The sequence below is a fragment of the Pantherophis guttatus genome, chromosome 13 (assembly GCF_059756535.1).
Source record: "Pantherophis guttatus breed Tessera chromosome 13, ASM5975653v1, whole genome shotgun sequence".
Taxonomy (NCBI): domain Eukaryota; kingdom Metazoa; phylum Chordata; class Lepidosauria; order Squamata; family Colubridae; genus Pantherophis; species Pantherophis guttatus.
This window is the reverse complement of record NC_142075.1, coordinates 3,153,065-3,170,681: the sequence shown is the minus strand read 5'-3', so window position 1 is coordinate 3,170,681 and position 17,617 is coordinate 3,153,065. Positions and strand designations below refer to the sequence as shown.

Sequence of the window (17,617 nt, the reverse complement as noted above, 5' to 3'; positions counted from 1 at the left end):
GTTCAGTTTGTGACGAGCAAAAACTGGAAATACTCCATGATCTCTGTGTTACTGGACTTTGCCTGCTTTATCGGACTGCATTTGGATTAATCCTTGTATTGTTGACACTCTGCCTGTTTTATCGGAATGCTGGCAGTCTAATCTTTGTTTTGTGTGAGTAAAGTCTGAATTGGCAGCTAGCCACTGGGTTGCTGCCAGCTTTATCTTCAAAGAGTTTTGTCGTGTGGCTTATTAACTCTGGGCTGTCTGTGGGGGTGCGTGTGGGGTACGGGGACAGAAAGGAACTCAGTGTATCTTCGGCTTTTGGAGCCTGGCAGGGACTTTCAAGGAGTTTGTTAGTTTGTTTGTTTGTTTGTCAAGCATATATAAGATAACAGGTAAAAGTATAAGAGTAAGTAAAAAAGAATATTAGGAAAGGGATGATAGGCACGCTGGTCCTCTTATGCACGCCCCTTACAGACCTCTTAGGAATGGGGTGAGGTCAACAGTAGACAGTCTAAGGTTAAAGTTTTGAGGGTTTTTGGGAAGAAACCACAGAGTCAGGTAGTGCATTCCAGACATTGACCACTCTGTTACTGAAGTCATTTTCTGCAATTGAGTTTGGAGCGGTTTACCTTGAGTTTGTATCTATTATTTGCTCGTGTATTGTTGTGGTTGAAGCTGAAGTAGTCATTGACAGATAGGACATTGTGGTAGATACTTTTATGTACTATGCTTAGGTCAGACTGAAGTCGGCGTAATTCTAAGTTGTCTAAGCCCAAAATTTGGAGTCTGGTGGCATAAGGTATTGTATTGCAGGTAGAGGAATGGAGGACTCTTCTTGTAAAATATCTCTGGACTCTCTCAATTGTATTAATGTCTGATATGCAGTGCGGGTTCCAGACAGATGAGCTGTATTCAAGATGTATTGGTCTAGCAAATGTTTTGTATGCTCTAATTAGTAGTACAACATTACCAGAGAAGAAGCTACACAAGATTAGGTTAACAACCTTTAATGCCTTTTTGGCAATGTTGTTACAGTGGGCTCTGGCACTTTAGACCTTTAGAAATGAGTACTCCAAAGTCCTTGACAGAGTGAGGGTTGTCTACAAGGTCATGTCCATCTAATTTGTATTTTATGTTTTGATTTTTTTTTTTGTCAATGTGCAAGACAGAGCATTTGTTTGTTGAGATTTGAAGTTGCCACTTGTTAGACCAATCTGACACATAGTCGAGGTCTTTTTGAAGGATAGTTGCATTGAAAAGATACTGAAAATGCTGAAAAGGTACAGGTAGTGTGATATATGACCTCACGGGACTGGAATTTTAGTTGTACGTCAGGACAGTCACAAGTTGAGGCACCCATGTGACCAGATCTGATTTTTCAATTGTTTTTAGAGCAGTTGTTAAGCAAGAGTTTGCAGTTAGGCTGTCTGAAGGATTCAGTTGCTCTTTTATCACGGTTCGTCGATGTGGGGAGACGTTAGCAGATCCTCAGCCGCAAACATTATCTTGAATGTGAATGTAACTGAAAAGCTTGTTGTTGCTGGTTGCTCCTAGCAGTAGTTTTGGGTGATTTGAGTGGCCCCCCAAGTGCCCCTCCATCTCAGCTCCTCAGAGTTCAGGACCGTGGAGGCAAGGACCGTGGAGGAGGGAGGCTCTGGGGCTGAGCTGGGCCAGGCGAGCGGCCTACTTGCCAGGAGGGGAAGCAGGAGGGCAGGTGCAGGGAGAGGACAGCTACCTGCCCTGGGGGACATTTCTGCTCTGGGGACAAAGCAGGGACAGCTTTGAGCCTCATCCAGTTTCTCAGGAAGGCTCAGATTCTTCCCAAAGAGAATGGCGGGTAAGAATCCAGAAGGCTGGTTCAGTAATTTTCACTTCAGACATGTCTGTGGAGATTCTCAGTCATCCGGTCATGGTTGTCCCAAAGGTGGTTTGAGGGATTCAAGAGGGGGGAGGAATGGGGGAGGCCACATCACCTCCCCCTTAGGTTCTATCCAGTGGTTGCCTTTCTCGTCCTTTGGTGACGAGTTCTGCAGAGGTTCTCATGATTCATGAGGTGCTTCTGGCCAACATTCTTTGGGCCGTGATTGGTGGAAAATCTACTTTGCACAGAAGAAGATCAACACCATCTGGAATGGGAGGAGAGAGACTGCATCTGTCTCGGAAGGGGCTCTCTTGCTGGCTCTCTGGACTCATCTCCTGATGCCTTGCCGTGTTGTGTGGGGGACGCGTGTTACCTTTGGGAAAGTTGTGTCTGCTGCTGTGGCTGCTGCGTTGTCTGGGCCCATCCCTAGAAGGAGATCCCTCCTTCAGACATCCCTCCTGCTCCAGGCTCCCAGCCAGCCTGCCTGCTTCCAGCTGCTGCCCTGACTGATTGCAGCCCTTGTTTTGCAGAGAGATGCCAAAGGCCAGTTCCTCTTTGACCTGCTGTGCCATCACTTAAACCTCCTGGAGAAGGATTACTTTGGGATCCGCTTTGTTGACCCCGACAAGCAGAGGGTGAGTCCCGGCTTGTGCTTTTGGTCAGGGGAGCCCCTTCCCTGTGCCCGGCCTCCAAGCCAGCAAAGATGCTGCAGGTGGAGGGTCTCCTGCTTGGTGGGGCTTCAGCTGCTGTTCCTGCGTTCTTCCAGAGGGGGAGAAGACTGGAGAAGAGTTGCCCCCCCCCACTTAAAATACTGGCATTACTCCCCCCCCCCAGTCAAAAAGCCTCCCATTGGTTTCACTACACAGCAAATTTGCTTGCAGCATCTTTGCTTGCTTGTTATCTCCCATTTTGGGTTTATACCTGACCGCTGTTTGAGATCAGAGATATTCAGTCCAGGCCCCATGTGGCCCTGTATGCCTTGAATGAGATACCCAGAGACTCCAGTAGCAATAGCACCTATATACTGCTTTAACAGTACTTTACAGCCCTCTCTAAGCCGTTTACAGAGTCAGCCTCTTGCCCCCAACAATCTGGGTCCTCATTTTACCCACCTCGGAAGGTTGGAAGGCTGAGTCAACCTTGAGCCTGGTGAGATTTGAACTGCCAAATTGCAGTCAGCCAGCAGTCAGCAGAAGTAGCCTGCAGTACTGCATTCTAACCATTGCACCACCAAGGCCCAAGTTAGTAGATATTGTATGGTTATGCGTGCATAGAGTATATTTGAAATTAATCTGATTTAATTGCAAATTAAATGAAATTCTATCTCTTCTCAATGCTTTCTGGAGCACCGTTCAGACTGGAAAAATTGAATCTCCCACCCCCATTCTTCTGAGAACCAGAGCAACAGACTCAGGGCACCCCCCCCTCTTTTCTCTCTCTCTCTCTCTCTGCTAAAGTGCTGGGAGTCAAAAGAAGGGAGCCAGGCAGAGCCTGAGCCTGCCTTGTCCTGGCAGGAGCTGCTTTGATCAGGTGCCCCTCGGAATCTCTCATTGCGCCTTCCTGGATTTGTCTCTCAACTCCTGGATCGGAATAAGCAAAGACCTTGGGAAGCTGTCCCTGGGTGCTCCGGAGAGCAGGTGACCAAGAGGCAAACTCCCTGCCCTGCCCTGCCCAGTCCATCCCTCTTTTGGTTCCCACAAGGCTGGGGGTCCTGCCTTCATCCTAGGTGGTGGATGCAGAGACATTGCGCTGCCTGAGGGGACAGTCGCAGCTCCTCCAATAACAGCAGTCGAACCTGTAAGAAGGAGGAAGATGGAACCGACATCTGAGAGCTATCATAATTGCCCAAAAACTATATAGCATGATTACCCTAAGAGGCATATATGTATATATATATATATATATATATATAGAAATTCTGGTGACTATTAATAGTAAAATTATAAACATGATTATGTAAATATAGTCTAGGATATAGATAAAATCATATAAGAAAATAATGATAGTTTCTTAATTCTATTTTGGATGCATTACGCAAAGATCTAGTTCTCTGGGGAAGTCTCTAATGCTGGAAAAATAGAAGAAAAGAGAAGGGGGCCCCAGCAGCTGGGGGTGGGGGGCTGGCTCAGTTACAGCAGCTGTGGGTACATTGTGGGAAGACCTGAAGGACCAGCTTAGGGTTACCATCACAAGATCAGTCAACAGGAATGGTCCTTGCCTGATCCATGAGCTTACGATCTTCTGTACCTTCCTAAATTAAGAAGAGTGTATAATCTTAGAGTAGGGAGCAGAGGGCCAGTTTGGGAATAATGGGGAATTAAGAGCGTTTGCAACATCTCCATCCAATGCAGATGCTTGGTAGACGTGGCCTGCTAAGCGAAGTCCAAGGACAGAGAAGGGGCTCTGGATGTGTGTGTGTGTGTGTGTGTGTGTGTGCTTAACCTGGACCGAGAGAGCAGCCTTTCTCACTCAGATGGAAGCTCTGCTGCCCATGAAGACCCTCCAGAGTCCAGCACTTTCAGTGCAGACGGGATTTGTAGCAGTGCAATTCAAGGCTCTTGGTGGCCCACAATATTGTGATAGGAAACAGTGCAAGGTAGCCTCCGTAGAGAAGAATTGGCATGGTGAAGCCGTTAAAATCAAAGAGCAGCACACACACAACCTGCAAGAAAAACTCTTGGCACTCCAGAACTCTCTGAACGAATCCCCCTTTTAAAAGTTTATGAAAGGCCAAAAAAAGCCAACCAAAGGAAGCTGTGGTGCCCTCCAGCCGCTCTGGGCCCAGCACTTGCCTGCCCAACGAGACGAGGGGGGAGAAATCCCAAGGATGCCAATTGCACCACCCAGACTGCTGCGTTCCCTACAGAGGGGAATCTCACCCGGAGGCTGTGAGCCCAGAGCCAGCCTTGCCCTCCTCGGGCACAGCACCTGCTCCAAGGGGACCCAGCAGGGAGCCCGGAGTGCAGTTGTTAGGAAGTTGGCCAGGACACACCCTGGGGCTGCATTACCAGCAAAAGGGCCCAGCCTTGGGACGCTGCAGGCCGGACAGAAAAACCACCCCCCTGGGATCCCAAGGACCTAAGAAAGGGACTGTCCTATGCTGAGCTTCTGAGGCAAAGTAGGCAGGTGTGGAGAAAACCATCCCAAATGTTGAAAGCCCATCACTTGCTTGATTGGGTGCCCCGTGATTTACAGCCACAAATCTTGCTCGCATTGCAAAGATCAGGATTGTAGTCTTTTGAAAACAAGTTACCCCAAATATCTCTACAAGATCGCTGCACAGCTCCTGCTCATCCCCAACCGCTTTGTAGCTAGTGCAATTTTATAACTGAAGTCAGGTTTTGTGGGGAGGGGGGAAAAAAGACAGTGCAGCCACCCTCTCTTTGCTAGCTTTTGAATCTCTCTCTTTTCTTCGCTTCAGCACTGGCTGGAATTCACAAAGTCTATTGTGAAGCAAATGCGATGTAAGTATTTATCTTCATGATCTCTTCAATGAGCTGGCATGCCTCTACCTTGGCAATGTGTGAGGGTCTGGATCTCTGAAGGGAGAGGTGGTGGGATGGACTACAGTGGACTACAGCAGTTTCCAAAGAGGGAGGAAGTCCATGCTGGGTGTGGGTGGGGGAGACAAGAGGCAGTCCAGAGCTGGATAGGAGGCAGAGGAAGAGAATTAGGATAGCCATTACCTAAAAATCCCCCAGAGTATATCCATTAGGGCTAGAGTACTCTAGCTTTAGTCTGGCAAGATTCTGTCTATATAGTGGAAGCAAATAAACCTTGGCTGGATTGTGTTACATTGTTCTTGGGCTACACCTGACATAAATCTTGCCAGACTCTTACTCCCCCCAAAAGAGAGGAGAACTCAAGCATGGCCACAGATCCACAAGGAACACGGATGACTCCGTAGCAGCTAGCAGAGGTCTTATTCAAGCGTCAGCAGCAGATGGATGGACAGGTCAATACTTCATAAGCCACAATGATGCAGTTGTTGCAGCAGGTCAGGAAAAATGTCCAGTAGCTGTAGCCACATTGACAACAACAGCACAGCCAGTCCTTGTGCGCTCCCAGGGCAGCTGGCTGAAGGAGTGTGGAGAGGACATGGACCAATTAACCTTTCTTACTCAGTGCGAGATGCTCACGGACAGGAGAGACAACTGACCAGGCTAGGGTGAGCTTTTTATTAAGCTTGTTGAAGAGGTTAGCAGCAAAATGGGCCATTCCATTGATGGAAGGCAATGACCTGATACTGGCAAGTATCAGAACTTCTTCAGGAGATTTAGAGGCCATTTTGGTGATCTCATTCAGAGGGTCACAGCCAGTAGCAAGATTTGGAAACTTCACTGTAGTGAAGAGGGAAATGGGAGATGTGACACCTTCTTGCTTCTACTCTGCCGGTGGGGGTCTGTGCTGGTTATGGGGGATCTCCCACTCACACATCTGGAATCTAAGCTTCCATGGTGCCGTCTGAACCTCTGTGAACATGGTGCATTAGTGGTCTTGTGCTTAAATAGAGGAATCTGGTTCCTCTCATTGTTCTTGACTTGATGGGATCCACTGAGCTGAGAGAAGTGCTGACTTTTCCAAATGGATCCTAGCTGGATTTGTAGCTGAGCTACAAATAAGATCTGTGTCTGTTCCTAGACGTGACTTCCTTCTTCTTGTCACATGATATTCTCCAGTTTCTGATGAGCAGTTTTCAATTTTTCCTTTCCAAGACACAAATCCTCTTTTTGTTCTGGATGAAGTCAGATTGGAGATGCACCAGGCGGGTGAAGGCTCCCCTGGGGCTGATGGGTTCCTGTAGACTCCCCAGCCCATCTGAGATCTTTTTCTCTTCTGCAGCTCAGCCCCCATTCACCATGTGCTTCCGAGTGAAGTTCTACCCCACCGACCCAGCTGCTCTGAAAGAGGAGATCACCAGGTAAGACAGGGAGAGGCCTTGTCCCACTTTGGGCTGGTCATAGGAAAAGCTGATGGGGTGGGGTGGGGGGAGCCTGAGAGCAGTGGAGGCACTTGGCTTTGCTTGTTGCTCTGATACCTCAATGGGGAATGAGAGAAAGGAGGAAGAGATGACAGCAAGGACATCTAAAAGGAAAAGAAACTGGATGTTCCTTTCCAGCAGGGCTGCCTTTAGGGACGTGCTTTGCCAGCAACACCTTCCAGGGAGGGTCAGGTTCTGCTTCTGAGTTTCCTGCTGGAAACTATGGAGGTTGGCTTGTTTATAGAGGAGAAAGGAACTTTCCATTAGGACTTTGGAACCGGTTAGGTGGTCAATCTCCCCTTTCTACTAGATACCGTGGTGGTTTCAGGTTGGGCTGTCTTCTCAAGGGCTGCTGAGATGGCGTCAAAAGCAGAAGTAGTGGATCTTCCATTTTTGCAGCTGTCATCTAGTCCATCCCTTGGGGGCCTCCTTAGATGATATGCCCATTCCAGGCTTTTCCCTGCTCATTATCTCCCCCTTGGATCATAACTTGTGTGGTCTTCTGCTGTCTTCAACCCAACTGTCCCAGCCCAGCGGTTGCAATAGTGCAATAGTTAAGAAGAGCAGCATTTAGCTGTACAGATGAAAGGGCTGGCTGAGGCATTGGGTTCAGAGGCGTGGAAAAGCTCTCCTCCGGACTGGCTCCCTGGCAGGGATCAGGGGGGTCAGAAACAGCCTTCCTTGCCCGGGCATTTTGGAACAAAGCCTCTTCGGATCCATCTGGGAGGGAGAAGCTTGGTGAGGACCGGCCACCGGAAGAGGCCCAGAAAGGATTTAGGAAGGCCCCGAGTGGCTTCTGCAGAAGGTGCAGGAAGGAAGGCACTCATCCTTCTCGCTCTGGTTCCCCTGACAGGTATCTCGTCTTCTTGCAGATCAAACGAGATCTGTATCACGGGCGCCTCCTGTGCAAGACCTCGGACGCTGCTCTGCTGGCCGCCTACATCCTCCAAGGTAGGTAGGGCTTCAGAAGAAGACCTTTGGGGGGGAGGAAGGGGGGGGCACCATGGCTTCCTTGCAAGCTGCCCTCCAGCAGCACAGCTAAGCTGGGCTGCCTTTAAGCCCTTTTGCCCCTAGGTTGGGGGGAAGGATCTCTTCAGTGGGCTTTTACTTGCACCTCAACCCATTTTTTTCCACCGCTCCACTCATTTTCTTCCCAGAGAAAATAGTTTAAGGAGGAGAAGGGGACATGTTTGCCTTTTTCTGGCAATCCCTCTGGGGCTGAAAGAGATCCTGCAAATAAACATCAGCTTCCTGGTGAATGTATTATTAAGAGGATATTTCTAAAACAACAGCCCCAAATGGACCCACCAAGGATCCCCTTTGCTTACATTTGCCAAAGTCAATAATTATTGGTGATTTCTCTTCTTTCTTTCAGCCGAAATTGGTGACTATGACCCTGGAAAACACCCAGAGGGATACAGTTCCAAGTTCCAGTTTTTCCCCAAACACTCTGAAAAATTGGAGAGGAAAATTGCTGAGATCCATAAAATTGAGCTCAGGTGACTCTCTTGGTAGCTGTTCCGTCTTCATTTGTCTCCTAGAGTGTGCAAAAGTGCTTCCTGAAGTCCCCTGTAGCAAGTCTTGGCTGAGTCGGGAGCAATGATCCAGCTCAGCACTGGTGGGGTGAGGTGGGGTGGGGGTGGGGGGAGGATTCGGATGCCCTTAGAACAAGAGCCGTCATGAAAGGCCGGGGAAATGTGTGCCTGGAGCTGCTCAGGAGAGATTTTTTTGACTTTGGCTTTTGCCCTTTTCACGGTGGCCTTGTTCATTTGCCAGAGCAGAAGAGATGAGACCTTGATTGCCCAGTACTTGATCACAAGGGTGAAGCTGCCCTACAGATGGATCAACTCTGCTTTGTGGTCAGCTGATGGGACTGGCCTTCCCAACAAGAGGGATGGTTGGTTTTAAAGCTGCACCCAAGAGACATGGTCACCCTGTTTCCTTCTGGCTCCTCAGAGGACTGGAAGGCAGCCTGGGAGACGCCTTTCAACAAAACAAAACATGATTTAGTAGCCCCAACTATTTTTCCTGGCTTTAGGGCATCCCTAGATGTATGGAGAATTAGTGCAGGGAAAGCGCCTCAGAGGGAAACCACAGCTGCGATATAAGATATCTGCAAGAGGGACCTAGAGGCCCTGGGAATGGACATTAACAACTGGGAAACCTTGACCTCCGATTGTTCAGCTTGGAGGCTAAAGACGCAGCAAGGCCTTCTCCGATTCGAAGAGACACTTGCTCGGCAGGCTGAGGCAAAGAGGCAGTCCCGGAACCAGCGAAATCTGGGGCTGGGCAGGGGACAGAATGAATCTGCCCTCAGTGTGGAAGGGATTGATTGCCACTCTTGAATTGGCCTTTTCAGTCACACTAGATGCTGTTTTAGGACCTCTTTCCAGAGCACGATACCAGAGTCTCTTGAGACTGAAGGATGCCAATGGCCAATGACAATGAGGACATCCCTAGAACAAGGAGCGGCTAAAACCAAGGCTTACTTTAGTTCTGTAACACTTCTGGGGTCAGGCCAGAAGATGGTCTAACTAATAAAAGGCAGAGCCGCTATGTATCACTTCCGGGCATCGCTTGATCCAGGGAAGGAGAACACAGAACAGGGCAAGACTGGTGAATGGGTGGAAGCATCTGTGGGGTGGGGAAAAGCCAGCTAAGGAGAACACCTGGGGAGAAACAGCCCCTTTGAAATACAAATGGCCTGGTCCAGCAGGTGCAAATTCAGCCATAGTGCAATTTAATACCATATAATTCCAATATTACATTGCAGTTTTCATTACATTGCACTGAAAATTTAAGAATTAGTTTGCAACAATTCAGCCAAGCTGGGCCTGAAGATCTCTTAAGTATTACCCCATTTGGCAGGTGACATTCTGCCTTCCAAGTCCCTCCCTGCTGGGGAAAATCGCTCCCCCAGTTTGCTCAGGCAGATGCGAGAGGATTGGGACGTCCTCCTCCTCCTCCTCCTCCTCCTCCTCCTCCTCCCCATCTTCCTTCTCTCCACTGCGTTGTTATCTGTTGTGTTATATTACTGTGCAAGAAGGTTGCATTTCACATGATTCAAGAAGCATCTTAAGAAATCACATATTTAAGCACTTCTAGCTATTTACTGTATTAGCATTTTGTCAGAATATTTAAGGTCGCCTTTCACCCTGACAGCTCTCTCGCTCGGCTAGGAAAGCAGGACCAATGAATAATGTAAAATGAAACCATCAATACCACCAAATTAGGCACACAAAGTTGGCATCAGCATAAAACAAGCTGCCCACAGAGCTGCTGAAGTGCCACCGGGCTGCTTCCCTGGGCCCCAGGTGGCAGAGCCCCTGTCTGCCGGTGCCTCTCCCCATGCACACCCTTGTGTAGTTGCGGCTTTCAAAGGCAGCCAAGCTGTGGTGGCTCTGCTCGGGGCCTGCAGCCAGGCTGCCCCACTGCCCTTTTCAGGCGGGGCTTAGAGCTGCTGATGCCCTTCCCCCTCTTCTCTTCCAGTGGGCAGACCCCCGCGACAGCAGAGCTGAACTTTCTCAGGAAAGCGCAGACCTTGGAGACGTATGGAGTGGACCCACATCCCTGCAAGGTACACAGTGGGCCCCCATCCTCTCCCTGACTGCAGCCACCTTCCTTCTTCTGCACTGAGGGCCTGGGCATTTACGGGCAGCAATTAATGGGGCAGTGGTTGCCCTTGCCAGCCATGGCATCGGCCACGAAGTCCTCCTCCTGGGAGAGGCCGAATCCCCCCTGAAAGGGTTATTAAATAGCCGTGGAAGACAGGCAGCCCCTGACCTCCTCTCCACACTGCCCCCCCCCCCAGCACACCTTCACCCTTTCCTGCTGCCCCACTGGTTTTGTAGGGCTCCCCTGTTGAGCCAGATTTAAATTGCTGATTGACAGCAATCTGCTGGGGTCTGGAAGCAACACTGCCACCTCCCCCTTTGTTAAAAGTGAGTAGAGAGAAATGGACACAGCTGCATTTAAATGCTAACAGCAAATCAAAACATTTGAAAGAAAATTCTGCAGCAAAAGCAGTTTAAGGAGGATCTGCAGCAGAAAGATATTTGTCAGATCAGCTGGATTGACTCTTGCGGTGTCTTTAATATTTAAGTCAATGTCAGGAAGGACAACCTGCACCTTGGTGATGTGAGGCTTCCTTGTGTGCCACACAGCAGCTCCCGGTTCAGAGAGCTACCTATGTCACATGCCCAGAGCCATCTCTCCCAATGGGATTCCTGCCTGCTGGACCGTTGCTTTGCATGGCAAGTGGCAGTTCCCTTGCCATGGAATAACGCAGCCCACACTTAGAAATAAAATAGGAGTTTAAGAACTCTGTGATGAGAAAGGGATGCGGGTGCGGTGGGTGGCAAAATCCTTCCTTCCCAAAATGGAGGGCAGGGATGAGGGGCAGACACTTCTACTACAGCGAGGCCTCATTCTGGGCCTTAATTGTTGTCGTCTTTGGCATTGTCTTCATTCGTTCCAATTTTCAAACCACTTACTTAAACATATAATTTATGCAACACAACCATAATTTAAGGCTGGTGAGCACTGATTACTTGAAACTCAGACTTGGGCAGGATCCAACTGTGAAAATGCTAGGCAGCCCTTCCTTCCTTCCTCTCTCTCTTTCTTTTTCTTCCTTCCTTCCTTCCTTCCTCTCTCTTTTTCTTCCTTCCTTCCTTCCTTCCTTCCTTCCTTCCTTCCTTCCTTCCTTCCTTCCTCTCTCTTTCTTTTTCTTCCTTCCTTCCTTCCTTCCTCTTTCTCTCTCTCCCCCTCTCTTTCCCCCTCTGCTTTGCCTTCCATCCAGCAGCTGGCAGGGGACAACCACTCAACCCAACTATGGCAGAGACCTCAGCAGTTACCAAGGACAAGTCCTCAGGCTGCTGCCTTATGGTTTGTGTTCCAAATCAACGATGAAGTTTATTTATTTACTTATTTATTAAATCTATTTGCCACCCAGTTTGCCACAATGCGAGCTTACAAGGTCAAAAGCAATAAAACTATGCACATGCACACTGCACACAGACACACCCAGTAACAATAAAATTATAAATTCTGGTAAAAAGTTGGGGAGGGAGGAGGGGCGTGTAGGGAGTGAGGTGGGATCTGTCATTAGTCCACCAACCACCTCCAGCGTGATACTCCTCATGGGGCCCCCAAACCAACTGGCAGAGACAGGTTTTTGAGCCTTTATGGAAGGTCAGGGGGGTGGGAGCAGATCTGACCCCGAGGGGTCTGTATGTGGGGGCAAATGCTCCAAAGGGCAGGAGCCACGGCAGGAAAGGCCCCATAGTGTGCCTCCTCTGCCAGTGCGGGTGGGACAGGCCTGTCCCATTGGGATGAGATGGCTCCTCAGGGAACTGGACCCATCCCCTCCAGGGCTTTAAAGGTAATGACCAACACTTTGAAGTGCACCCGGAAGCAAACCGGCAGCCAGTGCAGCTCGCGGATCAGCCCGTCACATGGGGTTCAGCATGAGAGGGACTCCTGGAGCCGTCACGGCTACATTCCTGTCCCTTTATTTGGCAGCAGAAGAGAACTGGTTTGCTACTGCCTTTTTTCAACTTCTTATTGCCTGGGATCTCTGAGTGGACTCCTGCCCAGCCCAACCCAGTCAAACAAAGTTTTGTCCTCCATGTTGCTTTCAGACCCTCCCCAGTGTGGAGACTCTGGGTTGAAGCCAGGCATTCCTGCAGCAGGCGGTGCCACCCCAGATGCCACCTCTTGATGGGCTTTGTGCCCAATGAACCTTCCCCAATCCTTTCTTTGGCTTTCGGGGCCCACTTCAGGCAGCGGCGTCTCCTTCTGAATATTGAATAAGAGGGACTCTGGAAAAGCATCAAAACATAAAACATGTTTTTATGTTTGTTTTTGTTCTTAAAAAATAAAAATAAATAAAAATAAAACAGTATACAAAAATTAAAAAGTTAGAGGTGCAATTTTATAAAATTTAAAAGTTTAAAGAAGTTTAAGGAGGCAAGAATAATTAAACTCCGTAAAATTAGTTGGCAAAGGTAAAGGAACTGCCTGCTCCTTTGTAGTGATGGATGGTCTCGCCCAGCGGTTCCATGTAGGTGTTCAAAAGGAGCAGAGAAAGCCCCGAGCCCTGTGGCACCCACACAAAGCAGGGGCTGTGAGCTGGACCTCCTGGGACCGGCCTTGGAGGAAGGAGGTGAACCATCACAAAACTGGGCCACCCAACTCCTTAAGGTGACCCAAAAGGATACCATGGTTAATAGCATGGAGAGCTTCCAGGAGGTCAAGAAGTGCAAGGATGGATGTACCACCTCCTTCTGGAATCCATCCATAGAGTGGGCCAATGTAGTTTTGGTCCCATATCTGGCCCTGAAACCTGATGGAAAAGGATCCCAACCTTCCATTTCCTCCAGGATCTCCTGTAATTGCAATGCCACCAACTTCTCAATTGTCTTCCTTAAAAAGAGGATGTAGAGACTGGACAGAAATTGTCCAGAGTGGTCAGCTCCAGCAATGGCTTCTTTGCTTCGGAGAGACTCCAGCAATGGTGCCTCTCCGAAAAGAGCTGGGATCACCCTCTCCAACAAGTTCACCACTGCTTGGACCCACCATACGATGCCTCCTGGGCAGCCTTAACCAGCCAAGTGGGGCACAGAGCTAACACACAAGTGCTGGCATTTGCATTCTGCAGGGTCCACTTCCTCAACAGAACCAAACCGTTCCCAGATAACTGGGTAAGTCTGTTCCCAGGGCATCTCCACAGGACGTGCACCACACTGGGAATGAATCTGAGCAATTTCATCCTCCAGGTGCCTGGAAAATTTCTCCGCTTGGCCCTGTAGATGGATCTCTGGGCCAGCCTTTCCAAGGAGGGTCTGAGTGACCCTAAACAGGGCTGCTGGGTGGCTTTCCGTGGATGCCATAAGGACAGAGAAGTTGTGGCACTTGGCCACCCCTCCTACCACAAGATGAACATTAGTAGGGGCTTTAACTCGTGTCCAGTCGAGCTCGTTCTTCATTTTCTTCCAGTGGGAGGAAAATGGGCGTCTTTTCAACTCCTCCATGAACCTTGTGGAGAAACGGGGCTGATGGGCCAGGAGAGACCGCACAAGCAGGATCCTATTGAGGGCCCAGCAGATTCCCTGTTCCAGGCAGCTGCCGGGGCCTCTGCAGGATGAAGTCGCAGATCAGCAGGATTTCTCCCAGCTTTCTTTGGAACCCCATTGGGTCCATTAGTCACCGGGGGGGGGGGGGGCAGGCCAATCAAATGGCCCCAGCCTCCCTGCAGAGGGGGTATAGCTCAGTCTGTATTATTAGAATTTGTTTTAATTTGGGTATCTTATAAAATATAGAATCTATGCATACATGAACCCAAACATCAGATGTGCTATCAGGCCATCGGTTGGATCCTAGTCTAAGAATGGTTTCCAGTTCAAGTTGAAATTTACTTTTAAGGTACAAAGTTATTTTGGACACTTTCTCAGGTCCCAGTAGGAGCAACCTTGAGAAACAGAAGGAAGGGCAGCAGCCAAGGTGATGCTCAGAGAAAAGAAATTTGGGACCAAGGCAGAAGGGGAATTTGAGAAAGCATCTCAAAAGATAAGTGGGGGGAGGGGGGGCACATATTCAGTCTTGGAGGATTCTGTTACTGTAACCTTAAAGAAAAGTAACGTTTGCATGTGTGACTTTGGTCTCCCTGTCTGCTCTACCTTGAAGGGCTGACAGTCCCTTTTTCCGGGCCCACGTATGGCTTCATACCTGCAGCCACGCATGCTGGCCCTACCCAGAAATAAAGCAGTGCAGGTGGCTTGAAGAAGAGGGCTCTGATGCCTCCAGGCAGGGCATGCAAGAGGCCCCTCTGGATCAACGGCCGAATGCTGGATGGGCTCCCGGAAGCTCCGGGCAGCTGCCTCCCCAAGTGGGAGGGGAGCGATGTCCAGGGTTCGAGAGCTGCGGAGCCTCGCTGTTCAACACAGGCATCCAGGTCAGAGTCCTGGTGGCCAAAGAGGCTGCACTATGGCCAGCTCCACCATGTGCTGAGTTTGCCTTCAACCATGGCATTGCTCGGTGAGCAGCTCCTGGTCTGTTGCAGGACGTGTCCGGAAATGCTGCTTTTCTGGCCTTCACCCCGTTTGGATTTGTGGTCCTGCAGGGAAACAAGCGAGTTCACTTCATCAAATGGTGAGTTCTGCGCCTAAAACCTGTTCCTATAGTTACACAGGAGGAACGGAGGCCTTCCCAAATAGAGTGACATCATCAGCTCCCCCTCCAGCCCCTCCCGATGCCTGTTTGTGGCCTCTGCCACAATGGCAGCCTCCCCCCCTCCCCCGCCCCACACACCTCTATTGGAAAGCAAGGAGCTTTGGTGCCTGATCTTGCCTGACCCCCCTTCCCTCCTCGGCTTGGCCTCACCCTCCAGGGCAGACTTCATTATTTCCTTGCCTTTTTGTTTGTTTGAAAAAGTAGTTTACAAAATCAAACAGTACAGAAAAGTTATATATATATGGAAAAGATATAAAAAGATAGGAAAGAAAAAAACAGAAAAAGTGAACACTATTGATTTAAAAAGGAAGGAAGGAAGGAAGGAAGGAAGGAAGGAAGGAAGGAAGGAAGGAAAAGAAAGAAAGAAAGAAAGAAAAAGAGAGAAAGAGAAAGAAAGATTTAAAGAATTGACTTTTGATTGTCTTTGCAGCAGTTATAGAGAGAGATGGTCTTGTCTGGATGTCCTTCCCTTCTTCCCATATAAAGCCCGTCTTAATCACCAGTTCATTTTCATACATTTTCAGTGAAAAGTCTATAAAGGGTTTCCAGCCTTTGGTAAATGTAGCCGTGACTCCTTCTCTAACCAAAGAAGTCAATTTAGCCATTTCCGCATTTCTCCATCTTTACGATCCTCTCTTCCTTTTAGTCTGCCTTTTCCCCATCTTGGTGCACATAATAGCCTTATTGCAGTTAATCTTCCCCGAGTCTTTTCTAATTGGCTCTCTATCAGTCCCAATGAGGAAAATTTGAGTTTCCACTAAATATTAATTTTTAAAATTGTCTGCATTTTGTATTTGCATCCAGTATTTATTTATTTTTTTTGCTTTTTCACAAGTTCACATGGTAAACATGTCCTTTCATACTCTTCACATTTTCAACAGTAGTTAGAGACTTTATACATCACAGATAATCTCTCTTTGTTAACATATGTCTATTGATGTCTGATTTGTCTGAAAGTATGGTTGAGTCTGTCTATATGGTGTGAGATGAAGGAGTTTTCTGACTGCTAGTTGGTGTCGATGAAAACTCCTTCGTGTCACAACACAGGGACAGATTCAACTTTAGTTGCAACTGGGAAACTGTAATCATCTTAGCTCACAGCTCAATCCAAGTTAAATCCAAAACTGGCATTCAGAGAAATCGGCTCTCAATCGGCCCAGAGAAATAAACCGTATTTATGCACCATTGAAAAGTGTCAATAAAAAAGCTAAGATCATCCATTACCTCAGCACCTCCAATTCCCCATCTCCCTTTACTTCCTTGGTATGGATTATTCCCTTTTGTATTCCTTTAACACTTCTGGTTTTTGCTATGCTCTCTCCGTTCTTTCTGCATTCAATTTAGGCAGCCATTTCCACTTTTCTTGATGCCCCTCCCTTGCAGCAACCACACACTGCCCACCATTTTGCAATAGGCATTTCATATCTTAAAATTTCTTATTTTCGCATCATCAGTATATACTGTACTGAAGCATTTCTGCCATGTATATATAACTTTCCAAATCTCCACTCTGAAACTGCCTTGGACTTTAATATATTAATTTTCAGATCCACAATCCTTATCTCATTACATAGCCCAAAGTCTGCTGGGAATAATTCCGATTCTTAATCAGCAAAACAGCCTCATCTGCAAGCAAAAGTCCATGAACATTTCATATTTCCAACCCACATCATGTAATCTCCTCCCATACATGCATCCATAAATACTTTCAACAACTGTGCTAAATCTACCCTGTACTTAATAGGTTTTGCTCATTGATGCCTTTTTCTCAGAATTCAGTCAGCTCCTTCCCACTTAACAAATTAACCCCCCTGTAGTTTCTGCATTCACCCTTACTGGCTTTCCTTTTGTAAAGGGCACAATTGGACAGTCACAAATGTGTTAAACATTAAACAAGTTGCACATAAGTAAACTACATCAACATTTCAAGGTTCTTCTAGTTATGTCATCTGCCCCTGTAGCCTTTCAACTTATCCACTTTCTACTATTTCTTGCTTCTTGTTCATGTTTCTTGAATACTGATACAGGTAGTCCTCAGTTATGACCACAATTGAGCCCAAACTTTATGTTGCTAAGTGAGAAATTGGTTAAGTGAGTTTTGCCCCATTTTATGACTTTTATTGCCACATGCCTATGTTAAGTAATCACTGCAGTTATTCAATTAGCAACACAATTGTTAACTGAATCTGGCTTCCCCATTGACTTTGCTTGTCAGGTGATCAAAAGGGGATCACATGATCCCTGGATACTGCAAACTGTCATAAATATGAGTCAATTATCAAGCATCCGAATGCAAGTAATGTGACCCTGGGGATGTTGCAATGGTGAAAAATGGTCATAAATCACTTTTTTTCCGTGCTGTTGTAACTTTGAACCATCACTAAGCGAACTGTTGTAAGTGGAGGATTATCTGTATTAGCATTACAGCATTAACATTAAGTGACATGTTCTGTATATCATTAACATCCCCATACAAACCTCTTAAACTACTCCTTCCAGAATTCCATCAACTCAGTTGCACACCAAATCATGTTAGCATTTTTACTTTTGATTCCTTA

At 47.9% G+C, this 17,617-nt stretch overlaps 1 protein-coding gene across 17 annotated transcripts in view; it reads left to right on the top strand.

Moving 5' to 3' along the window:
- Nucleotides 1-17,617, top strand: part of FRMD5 (FERM domain containing 5) — a 105,556-nt gene that overhangs the window by 68,830 nt on the left and 19,109 nt on the right. For 8 of the 17 annotated variants that reach the window (XM_087877889.1, XM_060694731.2, XM_060694733.2 and 5 more), the window contains 7 exons: nt 2,377-2,481; nt 5,268-5,310; nt 6,689-6,767; nt 7,681-7,778; nt 8,203-8,326; nt 10,317-10,404; nt 14,890-14,978. In XM_087877889.1, coding sequence (XP_087734015.1) covers nt 2,377-2,481; nt 5,268-5,310; nt 6,689-6,767; nt 7,681-7,778; nt 8,203-8,326; nt 10,317-10,404; nt 14,890-14,978 — 626 coding nt within the window. The remainder of the gene's footprint in view (nt 1-2,376; nt 2,482-5,267; nt 5,311-6,688; nt 6,768-7,680; nt 7,779-8,202; nt 8,327-10,316; nt 10,405-14,889; nt 14,979-17,617) is intronic. The other 9 variants (XM_087877885.1, XM_087877887.1, XM_087877890.1 and 6 more) reach the window with 6 other exon arrangements.